This window comes from Leopardus geoffroyi, chromosome E1, assembly GCF_018350155.1.
Source record: "Leopardus geoffroyi isolate Oge1 chromosome E1, O.geoffroyi_Oge1_pat1.0, whole genome shotgun sequence".
Classification (NCBI taxonomy): domain Eukaryota; kingdom Metazoa; phylum Chordata; class Mammalia; order Carnivora; family Felidae; genus Leopardus; species Leopardus geoffroyi.
In genome coordinates, this window is record NC_059330.1 from 4,096,638 (window position 1) to 4,119,502 (window position 22,865).

Consider the following 22,865-nt stretch of genomic DNA (forward strand, 5'->3'; position numbering starts at 1 on the left):
GTGTGATGTCCTCAAGGTTCACCCGTGTCGTAGCGGGGGTCAGAGTTTCCTTCCTTTGTTTTTATGTATTTTTTAAGTTTCCTTTTATTTCTTTAGAGGAGATAGTGAATGGGGGAGGGGCAGAGAGAGAGAGAGAGAGAGAGAGACAGAATCCCAAGCGGGCTTCACGCTGTGAGCACAGAGCCCAATGTAGGGGCTCGAACTCACAAACGGTGAGATCATGACCTGAGTCGAAACCAAGAGTCGGACGCTCAACCGACTGAGCCCCCCCAGGGCGTCCCAGATATTTTTTAAGTCATCTCTACATCAAACGTGGGGCTCAAACTCACGACCCCAAGATCAAAAGTTGCACAATCCACCAACTGAGCCGCCCCCCCAGGCGCCCCCAGAATTTCCTTCCTTTGGAAGGTTCTGTGGCATCCCTGGTGTGGATAGACCACGTTTTGTTTGTTGATCTGTCCACGGACACTTGGGTTGTTTCCACACTTTGGTTTGTGTGGAGGAGGTCGGTGCTTGATGAAGACCAGGGGCATATGGGCAGGTGTCTGGGTGAGTCTGGACCACCCCCCGCTTGCCTTTTGCATCCATTGGGGTGCTCAGGGTTGGGTTCCAGAAATTCGGAATCCCGCAGCCTGCCCCAGCCTGCTCCCTGCCCCACCCTACAGAGACAGGGACTGCCAAAGACAACGTCCTGCTTCGGGGACGGAGAGACTCAAGGTTCAGGCAGCCTCCTCTGGGGCCTCGGGGCTGTGCAGAGCAGGGGTGTGGCACCCAGCACCGTCCTGGGGTCTCCAAAGCTGGCAGGCACACCCGTTGGCACCCTGGGTCCTGTCCTTATCATGGGGGCTCTCCGGGAGTGGTGACACAGAGGACACTACAGTCACTTCTCGGGCGGAGGACACTGATGCAGGAAGAAGAGCAGGAAAAACATCACAGAAGATTCCACGTGGTCCTACATGGAAACACACGGGTCCTAGACTGTATGACCCCCCAGATGTGCCCCCAGATGTACCAGAGAATCACCGGGCTGGTCGGGCAGGGGAGAAGGGCCGTGCCCTGTGGGTCACTGTCACTCTCTGCCTCCTGCTGGCTCCTCCTGTGAGCCCTGCATTTGTGGGGTTGGCCACCCATGTCTTGGGAAGAGGAGTTACCACATTTCATCACTAGATGGCATCTGTCCAGCAGCCGGGAGCTCGTGCGTGGCCCGGACTCCTGTCCCTTCAGGGAAAAAAGGATGCTTGTTCTTTTTTTTTTTAATTAATTTTTTTTTTTTTTTTAGTGTACTTATTTATTTTGAGAGAGAAAGAAAATGCAAGCAGGGGAGGGGCAGAGAGAGAGAGAATCCCCAGCAGGCTCTGTGCTTCCAGCAAAGAGCCCAACGTGGGGCTTGAACCCCCGAACCATGAGATCGCGACCTGAGCCGAGGTCATGAGTCGGATGCTCAACCGACTGAGCCCCCTGGGAGCCCCAAGATCTGCAAGGATTTCTATTAAGCGATGTTTGCTTGTTTCTCCCCCACGGTTCAGCAATCATTTACTCAGATAAGTGAGCGCAGGTGAGCCCCCCTGTTCGAACTTGAATGGAGAGAAAAGCAAGAGTAAACTAAATGAAAACACAATCTTCTTGTCTCTTGCAGACTGCGTTTCATCCAGTCAGGACCTCTTCCTCCTGGGCCTCTCCGGGCTGGACGGGGAGAGGTGAGGTGAGAAGGGCCGAATGGAGCCTTTCAGAGGCCCCACGAGGAACCCGCCAGCACAAAGGAACAAGGCCTGCAGACCTAAGGTGAGATAGAGCACGTGGCCAAGTAACCGTGGCAGGTGATTCTGGGTAACCCCGGCTCTCCCATTTACTGCTGTGTGGCCTTGAGCAAGCATCCTAACCTCTCTGGACCTCACCTGCTCATCTGTCAAGTGGGGAAATGATCACGCCCTCACCGGACCATCGTGAGGGCAAAGGAAGCAGGTGGTGGGCCGAAAGCTCGTGTGCAAATGCACGTGTGTGAAACTACAAACATGTTACTTGCCTTTTACCCTCGTCCTTGTGCTCTGGTGTAGACGGGCCCGGGTCCCCCACTGGGGGCTTTGCTTCAGGACCTGGGTCCGGACCTGAGCTCTCCCTGGAAGTGTTAACATAGACGGGGCCCCCCAGGAGGAGACCCTGCCCTCGCGGCTAGGACGAGCTGCTGCCTTAGTAAGAAACGCAACCCCCTCACCAAGACGCCCACCGCACAGCTGGAACCGGGCCCACCCTGTCCTGCTGAATGGCAGCTGGAACCGGAGGTGGCCTTGCGCGCTGAGCGGGGGCTTCGGAAGCGGGGGCTTCGGAAGCGGGGGCTTCGGAAGCGGGGCCCATTGCCCGCCCGGCTTTTCCTCCCAGGGCGGCCTCTGCTGAGGAAGTCCCTGGGAGCACAGCCGACTTGGGGAAGGTCTGGGAAAAATCTCCCTGCCCTCGGGGTGGGGGCCGGGGCGGGGGATGAGCCGCAGGCTTCTGAGAAACCCTGCAGATTCGGTAGGTGGCTCTAGACCGGTTCGGAGGCTCTCCTCCCCGCGTGCGCGCACTGGGTTTGTGCAAACATTCCCCCCCGCCCCCGTGCAGGGAAGAATGCAGCGGGAGGCCGCCTGTGGTACATCTCGGACCTTTCTAGAAGCGTGCCCGCACTTGTGAAGTCGCGGCAAGGAAGGGGAGGCCGGCACCGAGCGGGGTGGCGCCCCGGAGAAGGAAGCGGGGTCCCCCACCTGGAGTCCACGCGCTGCCCATGGGCACCCCCGTTGCCCGGGGGGCCAGGCCTCTCCCCGCCTCCGGGAAGCGCTCTCCCCCGGTCCTCGGCCTGCTGCTCCTGGTCTTCATCAAGCAAGTAAGAGCGCGTTCTCACTGTTATTGTTACAATGATTGCTGTTAGGACCACTTTTGTATCTTTTCCGATCCGAGAAGCCGTGTGGGGCTCTGGTAGGCAATTTGGAAAAACGTTAAGACGGAAGCAGCGAGAAACACAATCCCGGTATTCGGAGGCCATTGCTGTTCGAATTTTGGCATGTTTTCTGCAAATCCTATGCATGCTTCTAGGCAGCTGAAATCGTGATGTATAAAGCGTTTTGAATCCCACTTTCCCCTTGACATCATTTATGTAAGCATTTCCCAGGGCTGACATGAACTCTGTCAATAACGTTCAAGGGGCGCCTGGGTGGCTCAATCAGTTGGGTGTCCGACTTCGGCTCAGGTCACGATCTGGCGGTTCGTGGGTTCGACACCCACCTCGGGCTCTGTGCTGACAGCTCAGAACCTGGAGCCTGCTTCCCATTCTGTGTCTCCCTCTCTCTCTGCCCCTCCCCTGCTCACTCTGTCTCCCTCTCTCTCTCTCAAAAATCAACTTAAAAATTTTTTTGTAAACAGCATTTAAACTTGTCACATAGGTCCTCTTGTCTGCTTTTAAAGTTTTCTCAGGCCTGAGTATTTAGGCTGATGGACAGTGGGTTGTTTTTTTTTTTTTTTCCTCCTTTCCTTTCTCCTTTTCCTTCCTTCTCAGTATGAAAATATAGGTTGAGCATTGGTTAAAAAATTAAACGTATGCAATCTGACGAAATACAAGCACCAGCTATAAATCACTGGGTTCCCACCCCCACCCCCCCCCACCCCCCCCAGAAATCACCCTCGTTCGCTTTGGGGGTCTTGTATTTTCAGACATTTTTCTGCCATTTATTTCCATATAGTTTTTTTTTTTTTTTTTAAACATAGGCTAGGACTATAAATATTGTATTGCAACCTGCTTTCGTCCTAACAAAATACAGTAAGAGCTAACACAAGCTAACACTTGGATGGAACACTCACGATGTTCTCCAGGGCCAGTGCCTGGCACGTCCTGTGTGCTAACTCATTTCGTGCTCTCAGCAGCCCCGAGAGGGAGGCCCTGCTGTTAGAAATGCCTCCTCTGCCCCCATAACAGGGAGGGCCGTGTCCCTGATCTTGTAAGTGTGCACCTCATCGGGCTGTCTTTGATGCTAACCCGGGACCAGACAGGCAGAAAACACCCACCAAATTCTCTGCATCCGACTCCTCCCTGAGACTGCCTTCAAGCCCTCAGGGACTGTGGATGTGAGCCCGATGAATGGTTTCGTGGAATCCCTGCCATGGTGGCAGCCTCTGGGCGGGCCACCATCGTGCTCCTGAGACCCAGCGGATTGCCGGGCGAGTCCCTACGGAACTCGCATCCTGGCTTCAATCTTCTGTACGTGGCACATTAAAACTGAACACAGAACTGTCTGGCCTCGTTCCCCTTCTTACACACGATCACGCGTCGATCGTCCCCTAAGTGCCCACCACGGCTGTAGCATCGTCCCGCTAGGTCCCCGCCACGAGCCTCGGACGGAGGTGTTATTAGCGAGCCCATTTTACGGTCGGGGAAATGAAGGTCAGTGGGAGTTAGACGGTCACCTGAGATCACATGGCTTGTGAACAGTGGCACCAGGGAGTCAAGTCAGCCCGTGGTGTCTGAAGTGTTCTCGCTTCCCTGGCATTCCTTTGGGAGCTGTCGACATACGGAATATATACGTATATATGTTACGGCAGCGAAATTTGCAATGTGTCAGGCCGGCTTATGACACTGAAAAAGCCACACCTCAGCTCTATCATTTGGCATTTGGCATCACAATCAATACTCTTTCCAAGCGAGCAGTGTCTCCGGTCTGCCATCCACATCTATTTCTAGAAGCTCTTTCCTCTGTCTGTCCTCCAGTGTGCATCTATAGCCCCAATGTCCACCCCCCCCCCCGCCCCGCTCTTGGTTCTCAGTCTTAAAAACCCATATTTTCCCTCCAGATGTTTACACGACGAGGCTTTGCGTAGACTTTCATGATGGATTTTGCTCACAGATGCTTTCCCTGCCTGGAATATTAATGACTATGGCATGTTTTCTGGCAGAAAGTCTTCATAAAATTCACTTCATGAGAAATTCTCAGGGATGGTTTAGTTTCGAAATCCAAGCAGGTTCCACCCCCCATCCCCCACCCCAGCTCATTTAAGTGAATTAGCAGCTGCTCTGGCTTTAAAAAACATGAACTCTCTATCGAAGGCTCTTGGAGAAACACATCTGTGACTCTTTCGTGCATTGCTGATGAGAGTGTAAAAAGGTGCATATTTTTAAATTTAAAAAAGTTTGGCAAGGACAGTTTGGCACTATGTTACCAGAACCCTTTAAAAATGTGTATCCTCTCTGGCCCAGAAATTCCAATTGAAGGAATTTCTCCTAAGAAAATGAAGATGTGCTCAAACGTTTAACTGTGAATATTTTCGGTGCAGCATCATTCCTATTAGCAAGGCTCTAAGCCAGTGCAAGTGTTTCATGCTGGAAGATTTAGAATTATATCACATGTGTTCATAGAACATTATGTAGCTGTTTAAATGGCATTTTAGAAGTATGGGTCTCGAAATGGATACATAGTCACCCTATATCTTCCGGTGAAAACACAAAGCAAGATGATTTCCTTTTTTGGTTAAAATAAAAAGGGGAAAGAAAAAGGAGAAAGTAAACGGAAGCATGTGCACGGAGAGAAGAGTCCGGAAGGAGATGGTAATTTCTGATATAAGATTCTGATTCCACCTTCTCCCCTTTTTGCTTTCCTGTAATTTTTGTTTGATTGACAGAGAGGCAGATGCCTTCTTGAACCAAGAATACAATAAAGTGTATTTAAAGCCGTCAACAGAAGGTCTTTTTTTTTCCTTTTCCTCTCTTTTCAGCCAAGTTAGTTGCTGATGCTGGTTGCCTGTGAGAAAGGGAAGAGGGAAAGAAGAATGGAGATCAAGTCAATTTTTCCAGTTAGAAAACATCCATCCGTGTTCTTGCCTTGCCTCTGTTTTGTTTGAATCGGGCTGTGATTGAACTTGGATTTGCGTCTTGTGTTCCTTGTGTCTTTAGGACAGGTGCTTGGGAAGGCAGTCTGAGTTTATCCAGCTCCCCTACATTGACCAAATTCAGTGCTTTGTAGATTTCTTCTCCTTCTTTTTCTTCTCTTCTTTGTCCTTCTCCTTCTCCGCCCCCCCTCCCCTCCACCGCCTCCTCCCCTCCTTCTCCTCCCCCTTCTTCTCCTTGCACTTTTAGCCATGGCCATCAGTCATGGCATAGGGCAGGAGGAGAGGGTCATGTCCATCCAGGGACAGTTCACCTGCCTGACTGATTTTATTGTCTTTTCCTCGGCCAGTTCTGGGGAAGTCCCTGAGGACATAAACAGCACCTTATCTAAGAAAGGGTCTTACTTCGGTGGCCTGCAGGATTCTGGAAGCTGACGATTTGGCTATCAACTTATGCGCTGAACTTGAGGAAAATAATATAGAGTCCGCTATGGTCCTGTTAGGATGTTTATTTCCTTAAACAATGTGTTAATAAACTTCCGTCTTGATTCTTGCCACAACTCAGAGACAGAAAACATTAAGGGGAGACTGAAAGCCTGTTGCCTAGGGATAAATGCCAACTATTTCCTCCTCATTATCATTATCATTGTTACTTGTTGGCTAATCCCATGGTTTCTAAATTGTGTGCTAAGGTGCCTCGAGGCACCGCTGTGAGTTCACGGGGCTGCTGTAAGACATTTTAATTTTTCAAGGGAAGTCCGGTGACATCTGCCGGACCTGGCTCGGGGTAGTTCATCGTTTCAGTATTCGGTAACACTCCTCTCCCTTTGATGATGTTGGATCTCTACAAAGCTGGGAGTGTTTTGCAGATGCTATCATAAAAAGCAAGGACCACCCAAACATCAGTATGGAACAGGTGCAAACATGGCTGTGTCCGATCTGATTCCCAGATTTGGGAGGTTGTCCAATCTCCGGTGGGCACACAGTTGCTAGGATGCAAAAGTTTCTTAAGTTGTTTGGCCCTACCTACTGAACAAATGGGACTTTAGGCATTTCTTTTGGCTTAGGGGTGCTGTGGGGGAAATGATGGAGCCACTGAGGGCACCATGAGTTGAGAAAGTTTGGGAACCCCTAGTCTAACAATGACTATACCAATTCTTCTTCAAAAAGCTAGCCGTGTGATTCTTTGGGGAAAAAAAATGTGAAGGAACTATTCCCAGACCCCGTCATGAATTCCATAGCACAGGGGGGTGGGCCACGCAGGGCAGAGAGAAGGTAGATTGGACTAATTACTCAGAAGGTGGAAACTGGCTGCCCCATTGGGCTCATAGGTGGTTGGGGTTTTATCGTGGGGGGTGAGGGTGATGGTGGTGCTGGCTGTGTGTGTGTGTGTGTGTGTGTGTGATCACATATTTAACCCCTCCTGTGTTCAGCCCCACCCCCAACTCTGCCCCACACCTGTGCTTCTGTTTCTTTAGCTGGAATTTGGGGGAAACTGAGGACAATAGCTCCTGCCCTGTGCTAGGGGCTTGTATTCAGAGATCAAAAGACGTATGTCAGCCCTCAAGAAATATATGGGATAGTGAAGGGGTTGGACAATTCAAGCCCCAATGACAATACAACACAATGGGCCATAGGACTTGTTTATGTGTGGGGTCACTGGGGAGAAGGGTCATTAGCTCAAGACTTGAGTGACAGAGGTGGTCAAGCATGATCAGGAGTCATTAGTCTCGAGTGAACAGGGGCGAACAAGGAGTGAGCCAGGTTGACGACGAGGGTGGATGAGAGGACGTTTTCCAAAGTCATAGAAAAGCATGACTGGGGTCGAGAGGCTTGAGCTGGGGGTGGTTGAGATGTGAAGTCAAGTCAACAGGCTGTGAGGGGAAGACCTTATGCAGGAGAGCCCTGTGGACCTATCCCTTTGGGGGCAGTGTGGACCAGGTCAGAGATAGAAGAAATGGGAGGCAGGGTTAGGCAGGAGAGAGGCTTAGGACAGAATCTGGTGCTTAGTTGAGCCAAGGAAAACTCCTCATTTCTGGTTCATGACCAATGGTGCCGATACTGAGCCACTAGGAGATGAGGCTCTTTAGAAGCAGAGGACGATGGCATAAGAATGTCACTTGACTTTGCATGCCAGCCAATTACACAGTTGTCTTATCTTTAGCAGATTCTAAGTCCTTTAGGGCAGAAGCTGTATCTTGCTCATCACTGCACCCCTTCAGCCCCTCCTTAATGCAAAGCCTAGCGCACAACAGGTGCTCAATAAAGATGAGTTAAGTTAAAGAAGAGAAAACCCCTTTAAACCCCTTGTTTTGTTCAAAAGACAAAAGCAGTGGTACGGATACTCAATTAGATGTTGTTGGACAACTCTGTTGTCTGCAAAGCCCAAAAAGATGTGCTGTATTTTTAAGACTCTATGGGAGGAGATAGTTCATGTCAGAAAGAAAAAACTCCCAAGGCCTCAGTTTAGTAGCAGAGCATCTGTCTACCCAATCTTTGACTCTGGACCCACGGGCCGCTAGGTGGGATGGCACAGGTCCCTAAAATTCGTAGCCTTTCCCTGACAGTATCGGGCTCTTCTTGGTACAATGCTTCTCTCTTTGAGATGCACATAATCTTAGGAACGTGCAAATATTCATCTACCAGGGCGTGTCATTCAGGGTGAGCGGATTGCCTCCTCTTGAAACGTCAACCCCAGTTGAAGATTTTGCGGGGGAAGAAAAATCTTCCATATTTGTACTAAAACCAGTGTGATTAGATCAGGGAGTGAATGCGAAATCTGTGTGCATCTGTAAGATGGGACATGAGATGTTGAAGAAGTTCTGCTTCTCAGTGCAGGGCAGGAGGGTCCCTTCAGTGGGACAGTTTGAGAGTCATGGCAAAATGCTAATGAGGCCTCCTCTGTGTTTGTGGCTAAGCTGGGGGTCACCGTGGTGTTTTCTGCCCAGGTTACAGGATCCCTCCTTGAGGACACAACTCGCAAGTGGGCTCAATACAGAGAGAAGTGTCTGAGAGACTTACTCAAGGAACCTCCTGGTAAGCACATGTATGAGCTACCCATGGCTGTGTAACAAATAGCTCCAAAGGTTAGTGGCTTAAAGCAATCATCATCATCACCATCATCATTTATGATCTCTCACAGTTTCTGTGGGTGAGGAATTCAGACCAGGCACAGTGAGGATGGCTTGTTTTTGCTCTTCAGTATCTGAAGTTTAGCTGGAAGAGTCGATGACTGGGGCTGGAATCATCTGAAGGCTTGTTCACACTTACATCTGCTGGTTGATGATGGCTCCCAGCTGAGAGTCCGTTGGCCATAACACTTCCCCCCCGCCTGTCTACACCGCCTGGGCTCCTCACAGCATGGCGGGTGAACAGAGGCCATGTTGCCGTTTATTATCTAGCCTCAGAAGCTACTTCCTCCATGTTTAATTCGGTCAGATGGTTACCAAGGCCTACCCAGGTTCAAGGGAAGGGAAGAGAGACTCCCACCTCTTATTATAAAAGAGAATATGAGACAAGATGTTGTTCATAGATGTGACTATTTATTTAAAGCCATCGGTCACAGCACACTCACCACCATGACATGAGCGACTGCCATAGATTAACCTGGGACTCTATTGGGTAGGTGGGTGGGAGGAAGTCCTCAGTCCCCTAGGGTATTATCTGAACCTGAGTCTTAACATTTCTCTTATCCAGATCTACAGTAGATTTAGAGTGTTCTAGCAACTATGCTAATAGTTTGATCAGTCCATGGCCTCTCCTGCCCTCATACTGACTCTTTGAGTGCATCTAGACTTTTTTTTTTTTAACTTTTGTAATGATGAAAGCCGGCCCCTCCTTATCCTTCTGGCTGCTTTCAGAGTATTTCATTTAGGGGCCCACAAGAAGACAGGACATCATGAACTCTCTCTTCTTTTTCCGGACCCAAAACCAGTGCCAGCCTTCAAGCCATACCCCTCTCCCTCTGAATATTTTTTTCAGCCCGGACTGGTAGCAATCGATGCTTGACATCTGTTACAAGAACCACCCCTCACTTTGGGGAATGCTGAAATACTTTGCTTTCTGAAATCAAAGTAGGAAAAGTCCTCTTTATTTGAAGTCATGCCATGAGCGGCTCGGCCAGGTGAGCACTGCTTCACATAGACCATGTGCCGACACTTGGCAGCTGGGTCCGCGAGACACCCGAGCCAGCTCATAACCTGGCAGATCTGTGTCTGTGGGGTCCTGACGCCAGGAACGTGGCTGTTCAACCTGAGTGGCCCTTGCGTTCCAGACCCAATAGGAAGCAGATAGGAACAATGCTTGGCTCCCAGGAGTGAGCCGCTTGCAATATGGACATTTGGGATCCGGCCTGAAACCCCTTCATTCCATTCCAGGAGGCCCATAAGGCTGCATCGTAGGTTTTTATCTTCTCATCGCCAAGTGCCAGGGTGTAAATCATCCCTTGAATTTGAGATGGTGCAGATATCTCATAATGATTGTTGGCTTGGTCTTCGAATGGAGAAATATGACCAAATAGGGGTTGGGTCAGATACATGTAACCAAGAACCTCAATTCTCCCTGTCTACCCACTGGCCATCTTGCACATTTCACAGTACGGGTGTTCCAGGATCTAACTGATGAAGGTTTGACAATTCTTTAGTTAATTATGGAACAGAAGGCCCTGGCTGAATCCCCAAGTGTCCTCTTGACCCCGAGTTTGTGTGAGAGTTCAGTCCATGTTAAAACAAACCAACATCAGCATGACGTACACACAGACGTAGCTGATGGGACCAGGGCCAGAGGTCAGGTTGGTAGACAGAGTCACAGTGCTTGGAGATGCGCTAAGCTGATTCCTTCCTCCCCACGCCATTCCGCAACCTTGACCATCTGGACAGTGGGATACCCATGCTAGTTCCTGAGCAAGATGCACCAGCTTCCCATGCCAGGAAGGGGGCTCTGGGCTCCTGGGCACCTCTGCCTCCATCAGTGGCTTGGATGCTCCAACACTTCCATTCATTCTGGACCTTTTCTCTCCACAGGGACCTTTTGTAACGGGACCTTTGATCGATACGTGTGCTGGCCTCATTCTTCTCCAGGAAATGTCTCTGTTCCCTGCCCTTCCTACTTACCTTGGTGGCATGAAGGTAGTAAGTCTTATTTTACCATTTTCTGGCAGTTTCCTTAAGGGCTGCTCCCTCCTGGGTAGGCCAGTCAGGGAGCAATTAGAGAGAGAGAGCGAGAGAGCTCCAATCTTGTGGTCTTCTGAAGTCCTGCTCCCCACAGAAGGTCTCCTACACTGTCAGTAACACACTTTTCCTTCTTCTCTGTGTGCCTCCGCTTGTCTTCTGCACCTGTATGCTCCATTAATGCAATAGTCCTCTTTTCTTTGAAGACTGGAGAGTCTAGGCCCAGCTATCACTGAATTTACTGCAGGGTCATCGTGGAGAGGAGTGAGAGGTGGGGGAGAGATTGGGATGCTCACATCCCCAACTTTGGGCTTGTCAGATGGAGAAGAAGGGCATCAAAACTATCCTCACAATGGGTGCCCGGCTGGCTCAGTCAGTAAAGCACGCAACTCTTGATCTCAGCATTGTGAGTTCGAGCCCCGTGTTGGGTGCACAGATTACTTAAAAATAAAATCTTGGGGCACCTGGGTGGCTCAGTCGGTTAAGCACCTGACTTCGGCTCAGGTCATGATCTCACAGTTCATGGGTTCAAGCCCCACGTTGGGCCCTGTGCTGACAGCTCAGAGCCTGGAGCCTGCTTCTGAATCTGTGTCTCCCTCTCCCTTTCTCTGCCTCTCCCCTACTCGCATGCATGCTCTCTCCCTCTCTCTTTGTCAAAAATAAAATGAACATCTAAAAAAAAGTTTTAATCTTTTTTTTATAATTTAAAAAAAATGTTTTATTTTTGACAGAGAGAGAGACAGAGGGGGGCATGGGCAGAGAGAGAGGAAGACAGAATCCGAAGCAGGCTCCAGGCTCCGAGCTGTCATCACAGAGCCTGATGCGGAGCTCGAACTCATGGACTGTGAGATCATGACCTGAGCTGAAGTCGGATGCTTAACCGACTGAGCCACCCAGGTGCCCCCCAATTTTTTAACCACTCAGCTCTCCCCCACCCTGCCTGAAGGAAGTGGCTATTATGTAGGACTCCAGGATGATTATCCTGCCCCCCACCAGCCCCAGCAGCCCAGCCTCTTGGTGGGTTTATTCTGGAAGGGGACAGAAGCAATTAGTGGTTAGAACTCTTTTGCCTTTGATCGCAGACCATCAGAGAGCAAGTAAAAAAAAAAAAATTATTCTCAAAAAACATAAGCGGTTACAAAGTTCTAGGCAAAACCAAGTGAGAACGGGTTTCTGTGCAGGCGAGATGGTGATACTTTGTGTTTAATTTCAGCTCACTAACTCATCATCAGTTAAAACCTGGTTTCGATTAAGAGAGAGTTTCCAAGGAAGAGAGATGCATGTCTCGATGGGAAAGCTAGTAGCATATTCTGTGGAACTGTGCTCTGGTCAAATCCAGCTGGAGGTGACCCGGAAGGCATGAGGACGTGACGTTTAAAGGAAGATACCAGAGTCTGCTGGACCAGAGAGTCTGGATAGTTGGGGCAAGCCAGCGTAGTGGGGTGGAAAGAGCCCTGCATGTGGGGTCCAGAGCCTGCCCCTTGCTTTTGCCCTCTGGGACTTTGGGCAAGTGTCCAAGCCCTCCGAGCTGTGGTTTTCTTGTCTGCAAAGTGAAGCAAACAGTGGCTACTTTTAAGGCCACGCAGAGGAATGAACGAAAAGGCAGGCACGGAGTCAGCCGCACGGTAGGTGCTTCGTAAACGGAACTGAGGCTGAGCCCGAGGTCAAGCCCTTGGATTCCTGAAGGTCTTTAAGACCCTGAATGTCCATGGGTCTCAAGGGCACATGAAACGGACCATCACCACCCGGCCCCTCCGTCCACCTGTTTTTCCCAAGAGCTAAAAAGACACGGCTACATTCCATTTGGGGGGAGGGGGGGGGAAACGTGGTCCAAAATCTAAACTTACAAAGAAGTTGAGTTCAAGGCTTTTTTTAAAAATGGGATCTGGGCTTCTGGAGTGTCCCAGAGGGAGTGTGATTCGCAGAAGGTGGGAAGTTACTCTTCTGCTCAACATCCTGTGCATTAAATCTTAGAATCCAGACGGGTTCTTGCAAGTGAGAAGAAAATATGGAGGCAAAGGAGAGGGTTAGAGAAGGAAGAAGGAGAACAATTCTGGTGGGAAAAGACCAGGGGAACAAGAACTCCAACTGGAGGGTGGGGAGGGTGTGACGGGGGACTGTAACGGTGACGGCCCTGAAAGGGAAAGAGAGCCACCGGGAGGTCAGGTCAGAGAGTACCAGGAGCCAGACCTTCCAGGGCTTGGTGGGGGCCAGGGAAGGACCCCGACTTGTTTTCAGACAGCCCTGGGAAGATTTGGGACGAGGCATGACATGGTGTGACTGTCGTGTTACCCATAGACCATGAGGAGGGGCAGGAGTATTGGAGGCATTTGCAATAAACCGAGAGAGGGAGAGAGGGAGAGGGAGAAGGGCAGCTCCAGGGAGGGGGAACAGAAGGTGAAAGGTGAAAGGCTGTGCTCAGACTCGGGTAGGTTGGAAGCCCGGCAGCTGACAGGCTTGGTTGATGGGCAGGATGAAGCGTAAGAGACACAGAGAAAAATCAAGGATGGCTCCAAGGTTTGGGGCCCCAGGCCTGGGAAAACGGGTCTGCCATCAACAGAGACAGGAAGTGGGCAGGGGGCACAGGTCTGGGGAGCAGGTGTTGGGAGAATGATGCTGGAGGGGTCAGTCGGACAGGCTCTGAGGGGCCCTTCGGGTGGCAGATGGGAGCTCCCTCTGGGTGTCTGTCCATTAAAGCCAGCAAAGCGTCACCATCAGCCTGCTGCCAACAGGCTCGGGGCGGGAAAGTTCGGACATTTTCCATTTCTCATTTGCAAGTCCAGTTGCCAGTGGCCCAGAGAGGGGGAGACCCCTTTGGGGAAGGAAGGGTCCCGGGAATGGATGTGGCTGGGCCACATCGATCATCATCGCGGGCAGAGCATCTCAGGGAGCGGAGGGACCACGAGCTCCAGGCCACCGAGCTTGGAGGTGGCCCAGCAGGCTGGGTCCACCCCTGTCTCTTCCTCGTGACATCGCCCCTTAAGCACCAGGACGCGATGGCCCTCCGATCACGCCCCAGGTCCGCGAGTCTCCCAGCAGAGCTGTGCATCTCCGAGTCAGGGACTCAGAGGGACTGTTCTGGCTCCCGGGACTTTGGGTAAACACAGCAGACGCGAGCGGGTCGTGGTTTGTTACGAAACGCAGGAGCTTCCGTGTTTTCCTGAGGGAAACGCAAATCCCTTTTCCCTGGGATTTTCCACAGCTTTGCGGTGAGGACCTCACCACGTACTGGGGAATGGGCTGTGGCCCCTGACCTTTCTCCCAGAGCTCTGTTTACTTTTGCAGAAAACTCTGGAAGGGCCTACAGACGCTGCCTGGCTCAGGGCACCTGGCAGACACTGGAGAACTCCACAAATATTTGGCAAGATGATTCCGAATGCTCCAAGAAGCACAGTTCCGAACAGAAAGTGAGTCTGCTTGGCCCGGTGACGACGGGGTCCTCGCCTCCCCCCACCCTCCACCAGGGTCCCCCTCCACCCCCACCCCCACCCCCAGTTGGCTCTTGGGGCCACACAGAGAGCCTTCCTCTGAAGCCGGTCTGCCCCAGACTCACCTGGGGAAGGTCCACAGTCACACAACAGCCAACCTCCGGCTGTTTTTCTGGCTGAATTTCTTTTGCAGCTCAGGGTGACGCGTGGACCCCCAAGGACCCTCCGCTTCCCACCCCTGGCCTAGTACTGGGGTGCCCAGAAACGTTTTCACACCGTGGGCACTTAATAAATACCGAAGGGATGGTTTCACAGATTCTTTTTTTAATGTTTATTTATTTTGGGGAGAGACAGAGGCAGAGCATGAGCAGAGAGAGAGAGAGAGAGGGAGACAGAATCCAAAGCAGGCTCCAGGCTCCAAGCTCCAAGATGTCAGCACAGAGCCCAACGCGGGGCTCAAACTCACGAACCTCGAGATCATGACCTGAGCCGAAGTCGGACGCTTAACCGACTGAGCCACCCAGGCACCCCTGGTTTCACAGATTCTGAGTCGGTGGGTCTGTGATGGGGTCTCGGCATCAGACGGGTACCTAGTTCCCCAGGGGAAGCCAACGGGCAGCTGAGGCTGGGGCAGAGGTGATCCCGGGGACTTACCAGCAGGGCTGACATGACAGCCTGCCGCTTCCTCTGAGCTCAGGTCTGCAGGGGCCCCCTCGGAGGCAGGGGGCAGGGACAGCAAAACAAGAGTTGAAAACTGCACTCTCCAAGATTGCAAGTAAAGATTTCTCTCTTTAGGAAGGTGACGACCAGGGTATGGCCTCCTCCCCCCTGCAAATGACCGTATTTCCAGGAATTCAAATACTCAAACAAACAAACAAACAAACAAACAAAACCAAAAAACAAAAAACAAAATCCACAAAAAATGCAAAAACTCCAAAACACATAAAAACCAACTTCTGGTCATGTTTGCCTGTGTTGACATTTTGCCCACGAAAGGCAAGTGATATTAGCTTTGCTTTTCAGAGTGTTGGTAAACAAAAATCTCATCAGTTGGGAGTCCTTATGTACGATAAATGGTACTTTTTACAGAGATTGTGTTAGTGCACTTGTGTATATGTGTATGTGTGTGTGTATAATTTTAATTTATAATTTTAGTGATGACATTTGGTTTCCATATAACACAAGATATATCAACTATATGTGTTTTTCAGCATTGTATTTTGAAATATCCAAACATACAGAAAAGTTACAAGAATAATAAACACTCACAGACCCATTATCTAAAATTCAAACTGTCTTAACATTTCCCCGGATTTGCTTTTGCTTTGCCTCTCTTCTCGTGAAATGTCTGACAATAATTTGCAGGCATCATGAGATTTCACTCTTAAATATTCATCAGGTCCTTCCTAAGCAAAGACATTATCCCTCATGAGTACAAACCAGCAATTAACTGCATATCAGCTGATGTTTTATCCACATTCAAATATCCCCCGTTTTCCCCTCCAATTGTTATAGCTTTTCTTCCCTGGACTAGAGTCTTGTCTAGGTTTATATAGAGCATTTCATTCTATATCACTTTTGTGTCTTTTCATCTGTAATCTCCCCACCCTGGCCCATGACGCTGGCTTTTTTAAAAATTTAAATTCAAGTTAGTTAACACATAGTGTAATAATGATTTCAGGAATACAATCTAGTGATTCATCACTTACATATGACACCCAGTGCTCATCCCAGCAACTGTCCTCCTTAATGCCCATCCCCCATTAGCCCACCCCCCACCCAACACCCCACCCCTCAGTTTGTTCCCTGTATTTAAGAGTCTGTTATGGCTTGTCTCCCTCTGTATTTTCATCTTATTTTTGCTTCCCTTCCCGTATGTCCGCCTGTTTTTTTTTCTCAAATTGCATGTATGAGCGCAATCATATGATATTACAACACTGGCTTTTAGAAGACCCCCCCCCGCCCCGCCCAAAGAACTTTGTTCTAGAATGTCACACAAGCTGGATTTGTTTGTTTCCTCGGGATGTTATTAGATGCACTCTCTTGTCTTCTGTATTTCCTGTAATCTGGAAGTTGGATTTAGAGACTTGGGAAGACTCAAGCTGATCCACACAGGTGCTGGGTACTTTGTATAGCATTACATCGGGAGACCAGAATATCGGGTGTCATACCACAGTGATGTTCCGTGCGATCATTTGATCTAGGGGGTGACAGCCAGATCTCTCCACGGTAAAGGCACTTTTTCCTTTTGTATATGGTCAGTCATTGGTAGGACGATAGTTTGGAACCTTGGATCTTAATCCCTAAGAAACCTTTATCAGTGTTTCAACCTTCATTGATGATGCTTGCTTGAATTGATTCGAGCTCTGTCCTTTCTTCTACATTTACTAGCTGGCATTCTTCTGAGGAGGCTCCTTCCCCTTCCCTCTGGCTTTGAGCGTGGCTCTGAGCTCACTAATTGCTTTATTCACTTATTATTATGATGATTTTGATGATCAGTGTTTTTCTAAATTTAGCTAGTGAAATCCCCCCAAACTGGCTCCTGTGTCCTTTTGTGATAGTCTCGTTAGTCTTGGAGCGTTTCCTGATTTTCTGGCACAAGACGATGGTCCAATATTATCTCGTGTTTTCCCCGTCCCGGGCCCAAATCAGCGAGTTCTCCAAAGAGTTCTGGATTCTCTACGTGGAGGAATGTTATTAGAAACCAAAATCTGATTGCTAGGTGTGTTCACTGTCACTACAACTAGGACCTTTGTAGTACACAGATTTAAGAAAAAAAATCACATTTGCAGTGTGTTTTTTCCTTAGGCTATATGTTCAGAGTACAGTGTTTATAATTACTGGAAATAATTATTTTCTCTACGTGGTCATGTTACTGATTGGAGACACGGTTTTATTCAATTGTTCCTATTAGTGTTAAGGATTTGCCTTTTTCTTCTCTCTTTCCTTCTCTTCTCTCTTATTTTATTTTTGATAAATAAAATATTGACAGGGTTTGAAAGCCAAGACTAGATACAAAACATTTGGTCGGAGAAACCACGCTCCTATCGCTGTCTTTACCGTTTCTGCCTATCTCCTCTAGATAACTAACCATTTTAAAGATTTTTCGGTTTATCTTTGCTTCCTTTTTTTTTCTTTTCTTCTTCTTCCCTTTTTATCAGATTATCACTTACAGCTTATGTTTCTTTTTGCAAAACTAAGCCAAAATCTAAATATGTTGTTTTACCATTTTTCTTACGTAAAAGGCAGTACATCTGAAGCCTGATAGGCATTCTGCATTTTGCCTTTTTCACTTAACAGCATGCTCTAGAAGCATTTCTCCTTTTTTCCTTTCACAGTTGCATAATACTCTGTCTACCCTGTGTATCTACCATTGTCCATTCAGCCACTCTGCTGTGGCCACTGGGATTATTTCCAACATTTTATTGCTAATGATGCCACCTCGAATAACCTTGTATGCCTATGTTAGTTCGTATCTGTGATGGTGTATCTCTGGAAAGATTCCCAGAAATGGGGCTGCTAGATTAAAAAGTAGATGCATATACAGCTGTGTTAAATATTGCCAGAGTCCCGCCCCCCCCCCCATAGGAGTTGTGCCATTTTGCCCTCCCTTCAATGTCCGAGAATACCTGCCTTCAATATGCATACCTCAGTGTATGCATATTGCACACCATGATTACGAAGCATTTCGTAAAGATGTCTGAGTGACTTAAGACTCACCTGTTGGTACTGAGAGTGACCTGGGTGTTCTGGGGTCACTAGGGAAGTAGCCAGGTTTTACTGGAGGCTGCGTGTAGAGGACAGTTTAAGAAACTCCTCTGGGGCGCCTGGGTGGCGCAGTCGGTTAAGCGTCCGACTTCAGCCAGGTCACGATCTCGCGGTCCGTGAGTTCGAGCCCCGCGTCGGGCTCTGGGCTGATGGCTCAGAGCCTGGAGCCTGTTTCCGATTTTGTGTCTCCCTCTCTCTGCCCCTCCCCCGTTCATGCTCTGTCTCTCTCTGTCCCAAAAATGAATAAACGTTGGAAAAAAAAAAAAAAAGAAACTCCTCTGAATGGGGTGCAGTTAAACCAATTGTCTAGGTGCTGTTGGTACCTACCTACATCCCCTTGCCCTAACCAATTCAGCACACAATTGTCTAACTTCTTAGTGTTAGCACATGCGTTTCTTTGCTGGTTCTCTGGTTCTTGGTTTATAGCCTATCTAGAAATCCAAAACAAATGTAAATAACACATTAATGAATAATATAACTGAGGCCCCTCTTTGTAAAACAGACCACAAGTGTCTTTGAAGTTCAGAGTTGACAATACACAGAGAGGCATTCAAGGAGGACTTCTTGTAAGAGGTAGGTTGGTGCTGGTTTTAGAAGGATAGATTTAGTTTTGAGGAGAGGAGAGACCAACGAAAACAGTTAGGGACAGGACAGGATTATGGAGATCTTGATGGGGTCCATAGAAACTAATTCTAGATAGAAATATGGTTGGGCTTGATTTGGAAAGACTCAAAAGTTACGTAGCGATTCTGCATCCAGGCCACCGCTATAAGAAACGTTTAAGAAAATCCTTAACATAGAAAGGCATATATGCCAAATGGAATTTGTATCAACATAAAGGAATGCAGAGCACCAGAAATGGTAACTAGGAAGGCAAAATTTTTAATCTTATTTTTTAAATCTCTTAAAAGATAAGTGAATAGGGGCGCCTGGGTGGCTCAGTCGGTTAAGCATCTGACCTCGACTCAGGTCACGATCTCATGGTTCGTGTGTTTGAGACCCTCATTGGGCTCTGTGCTGATGGCTCAGAGCCTGGAGCCTGCTTCCGATTCTGTGTCTCCCTCTCTCTCTGCCCCTCCCCTGCTCACACTCTGTCTGTCTCTCTCAAAAATAAACTTTAAAAACTTTTTCAAAAGATAAGTGATCAGTTAAAGTGAAAATAGTAACAATGTATTATGGGCTCTAATATACGTACAAGTAAAATGTTCAGCAGTTGCACAAAGGCCAGGATGAGGGACGTAGCAGTATGATAAGTTAAAGATGTGTACTGTAAACGTGAGAGCAACCACTAAAAAGCAAAACAAAGAGGTATAGCTAGTAGGTCATTGAAGAAAAAATTGAGTTAAAAAAATACACTCAAACCAAAATAAGGACAGAGAACAAGGACAAGACGGGACGAAGATCTAAACTCAGCCAGATAAATAACCCCATTAAATGTAAATGGTCTAAACCCTCATTAAAAGACAGAAACTCTCAGGTTAGATTAAGAAGATAAAACAAAAGAACATAAAATCCAACTATGTTCTGTCTATAAGACCCAGGCAATTGATTTTTGACAAAAGCGTCAAGGCAATTCAGCGCGGGAAAGAATAATCCTACCAAAAAAGAGCACCAGAACAATGGGATGGGAAAAAAATGAAAGCGAACAAACAAAACAGCAAACAACCCTAAATTTCAACCCTTGCTTTACACCATGAATAAAAATGAACTAGAAATGGATCATATACCTAAATTTAAGAGCTCATTCTATTAAACTTCTAGGGAAAAAATAGCTGAAAATATTAAGGCCCTTGGTCAGGTAAATATTTTTTTTCAGGGAGAACTCAAGTGCAAGGAGAGAGGCAGAGGGAGAGGGAAAGAGAGAATCTTAAGCACGGAGCCTGACATAAGGCTCGATCTCACTACCCTGAGCTCATGACCTGAGCTTAATTCAAGAGTCAGATGTTTAACTGAGCCATCCAGGTGCCCTAAGACTTTTTAAACAGGACACAAAAAGCACAACTATATAAAAAAGTTGATAAATTGAACTTCATCACAATTAAGAAAAAAACACTTCTGCTCTTCTAAAGACACTGTTAAAAAAGTACAAAGGCAAGCCACAGGATGGGAGGAAATGCTTGCAAAACACTTACCTGACAAGAGATTTATATCTACAATATATAAAGAACATTCACAATTCAACATTCAGACAAACAATCCAACTTAAAAGATGGCCAAATATTTGAACAGATACTTTATCAAATAAGATACACAGATGGCAAATCACGTGAAATGATTCTTAACATCATTAATCATTAGAGGAATTCACGTTAAAACCCCAGTAAGAATCCTACTACATACCCATTAGAATGCTAAAATTTTAGGGGCGCCTGGGTGGCGCAGTCGGTTGAGCGTCCGACTTCAGCCAGGTCACGATCTCGCGGTCCGTGAGTTCGGGCCCCGCGTCGGGCTCTGGGCTGATGGCTCAGAGCCTGGAGCCTGTTTCCGATTCTGTGTCTCCCTCTCTCTCTGCCCCTCCCCCGTTCATGCTCTGTCTCTCTCTGTCCCAAAAATAAATAAACGTTGAAAAAAAAAAAATTAAAAAAAAAAAAAAAAAGAATGCTAAAATTTTAAATACGGATGATATGAAGTGTTAGTAGAATCTAGAGCCACTGGAACTCTTAATCCACTGCTGGTGGAAATGTGAATTGATACAACTTATTTAAAAAATAGTTCGACAGTTTCTGAAGAAGTTAAAACATACATCATGCTACTCCCACCATTTTATTTCTGCATATTTATCTGAGAGAAATAAAAACCTATGTCTACATAAAGACTTGTACAGAAATTTTCATAGCAACTTTATTGGTGAAAGCCAAACTCTGAAAACAACTCAAATGTCCGTCAATAGGTGAATGGATAAATAAATTGTGGTATATTCACAATGGAATACCACTCAACAATAAAAAAGTAGACTATTGATACATGCTATGACATGGGGGGAATCTCAAAGTAATTATTCCAAGGGAAATAAGGCTGATCAAAAAAATAATAAATAAAGAGTACATATCATAGGATTCTTATATAAAACTTTTAAAAAATGGAAATTCATCTCGAATGACAGAAAGCAGACCAGGGTTTACTTGGGCATAAGATGGTAGGCGGGAATGAGAGATGTATTATAAAGGGTCACAAGGAAACCTTTGGGAGGTTATAGAAATGTTCATTATCTTGAGTGTGGTGATGAGATCACCGACATATTCATACCTAAGTTCATCAAGGTTAATTCTTCAAATATGTACAGTTTATGGTCCACCAGGCAGGCTTCAATGAAGCTGATAAAAGTGTTATGTGGAGACGTTTAAGGCATGATTTAGCAGGTAATACGTATTCTCTGTGGGTTCTTGTACAAAAATGTATTAAGAAACATAATTTTTATGGCGATTAGTATGATAGATTGAGTGAGAAGGTGGGATTCCACTGGAAAATCACAACAGACTTTCCGGTAAATTATGCCCTGTTCACAATCAGGCTATCCAGAGACTCAGGGAAAATATTCCACTATTTTATTGGGTGTCCATCTAAGGGGTCATGAATGAAAAGTTGTTTTAGGAGGGCCCCATCTTCCAGAGAAAGGGACTTCTATACTCTAGGAACAGCATGCCCAGGGACAAAGAACCTGTCCTCATTTCTAAGCCACCCTCTGGTGTTCTGGTGTTCTGGGCACAATACTCCCATGATACTGAGAATCTTGGTGCATCAATGCTGGGCTATGGGACAAGCCAGGAGGGTGAGACCCCCAGTGGGCTCTTCAATTCATCAAGACTCTTTGGCCTCTAAGTGTGCCAGAGAGCAGTCTAAGCTACCCCACTCGGCTGTCAACAAGGCTACAGTGCCTGCCTAGAACCTTGGTCATCCTGGGGATGGAGCTGGGGGTTGGAGGCCATAGCTTCCGGGCTTGGTGGTCAGATCTACCCCTTGTCTGTGCTCAGGTGGAAAACCACGCCTTGCTGTCGACCTTGCAGCTGTTGTACACCGTGGGGTACTCTCTCTCCGTCATCTCCCTCCTCTTGGCTCTCACCATCCTCTTGTTTCTTCGGTGAGTGGAACTTCTGCTGGCACCCCGGGATTTGCTTCCTGGCTCCCTCTAGAAGGCAGAAGACTGGGCTGAATGACATCATGGTCCACCAGAGCTGGAAGGGATCTGAGAGTCTCCAGCCCATCAACCCCGTTGTGCAGGCAGAGGGGAAAGGGATAACGATGGTCCAGTGAGAAGCACTGGGTCACTGCAGGTCACGGGGCACTGCTTGAACTGGAATCTGGGAGTCCTAACTCTGATTTAGCCACTTTGGGATTGGATAGCCTCCTGTGTGCCCTGCCCTACTGGAGGCATGATTTTTACAGAAGAGATTAAGAAACTTCTCCAAAGCAAATTAGTGAGTGGTAGAGCTGTGATTTTAGTCCATGGCCCTCAGACTCCAATTAGCTATTAATCATTTGAATGCTTCCTTGGTGCCAAGCATTGTTCTAGCCACGTTACATGCATTGAGCCCTTTAAATTTCTTCCCTAATTAGAATTAAGGTTAATTCTAATCCTAGAAGATTAGCATTATTATTAGCCCCATTTTATAAACGAGTTGACAGAAATATGGAGAGATCAAGGAACTTGCCCAATGTCACA

At 47.7% G+C, this 22,865-nt stretch overlaps 1 protein-coding gene across 2 annotated transcripts in view; it reads left to right on the forward strand.

Moving 5' to 3' along the window:
- The first annotated feature begins 1,616 nt into the window (after positions 1–1,616).
- Positions 1,617–22,865, forward strand: part of GLP2R (glucagon like peptide 2 receptor) — a 55,468-nt gene continuing 34,219 nt past the window's right edge. The window contains exons 1-6 of one of the 2 annotated variants that reach the window (XM_045487373.1): positions 1,617–1,782; positions 2,596–2,854; positions 8,790–8,877; positions 10,863–10,967; positions 14,295–14,416; positions 22,177–22,283. In XM_045487373.1, coding sequence (XP_045343329.1) covers positions 2,756–2,854; positions 8,790–8,877; positions 10,863–10,967; positions 14,295–14,416; positions 22,177–22,283 — 521 coding nt within the window. In that variant the 5' untranslated portion in view covers positions 1,617–1,782; positions 2,596–2,755. Of the gene's footprint in view, positions 1,783–2,435; positions 2,855–8,789; positions 8,878–10,862; positions 10,968–14,294; positions 14,417–22,176; positions 22,284–22,865 lie in introns of those variants that run through there. The other variant, XM_045487372.1, reaches the window with a different exon arrangement.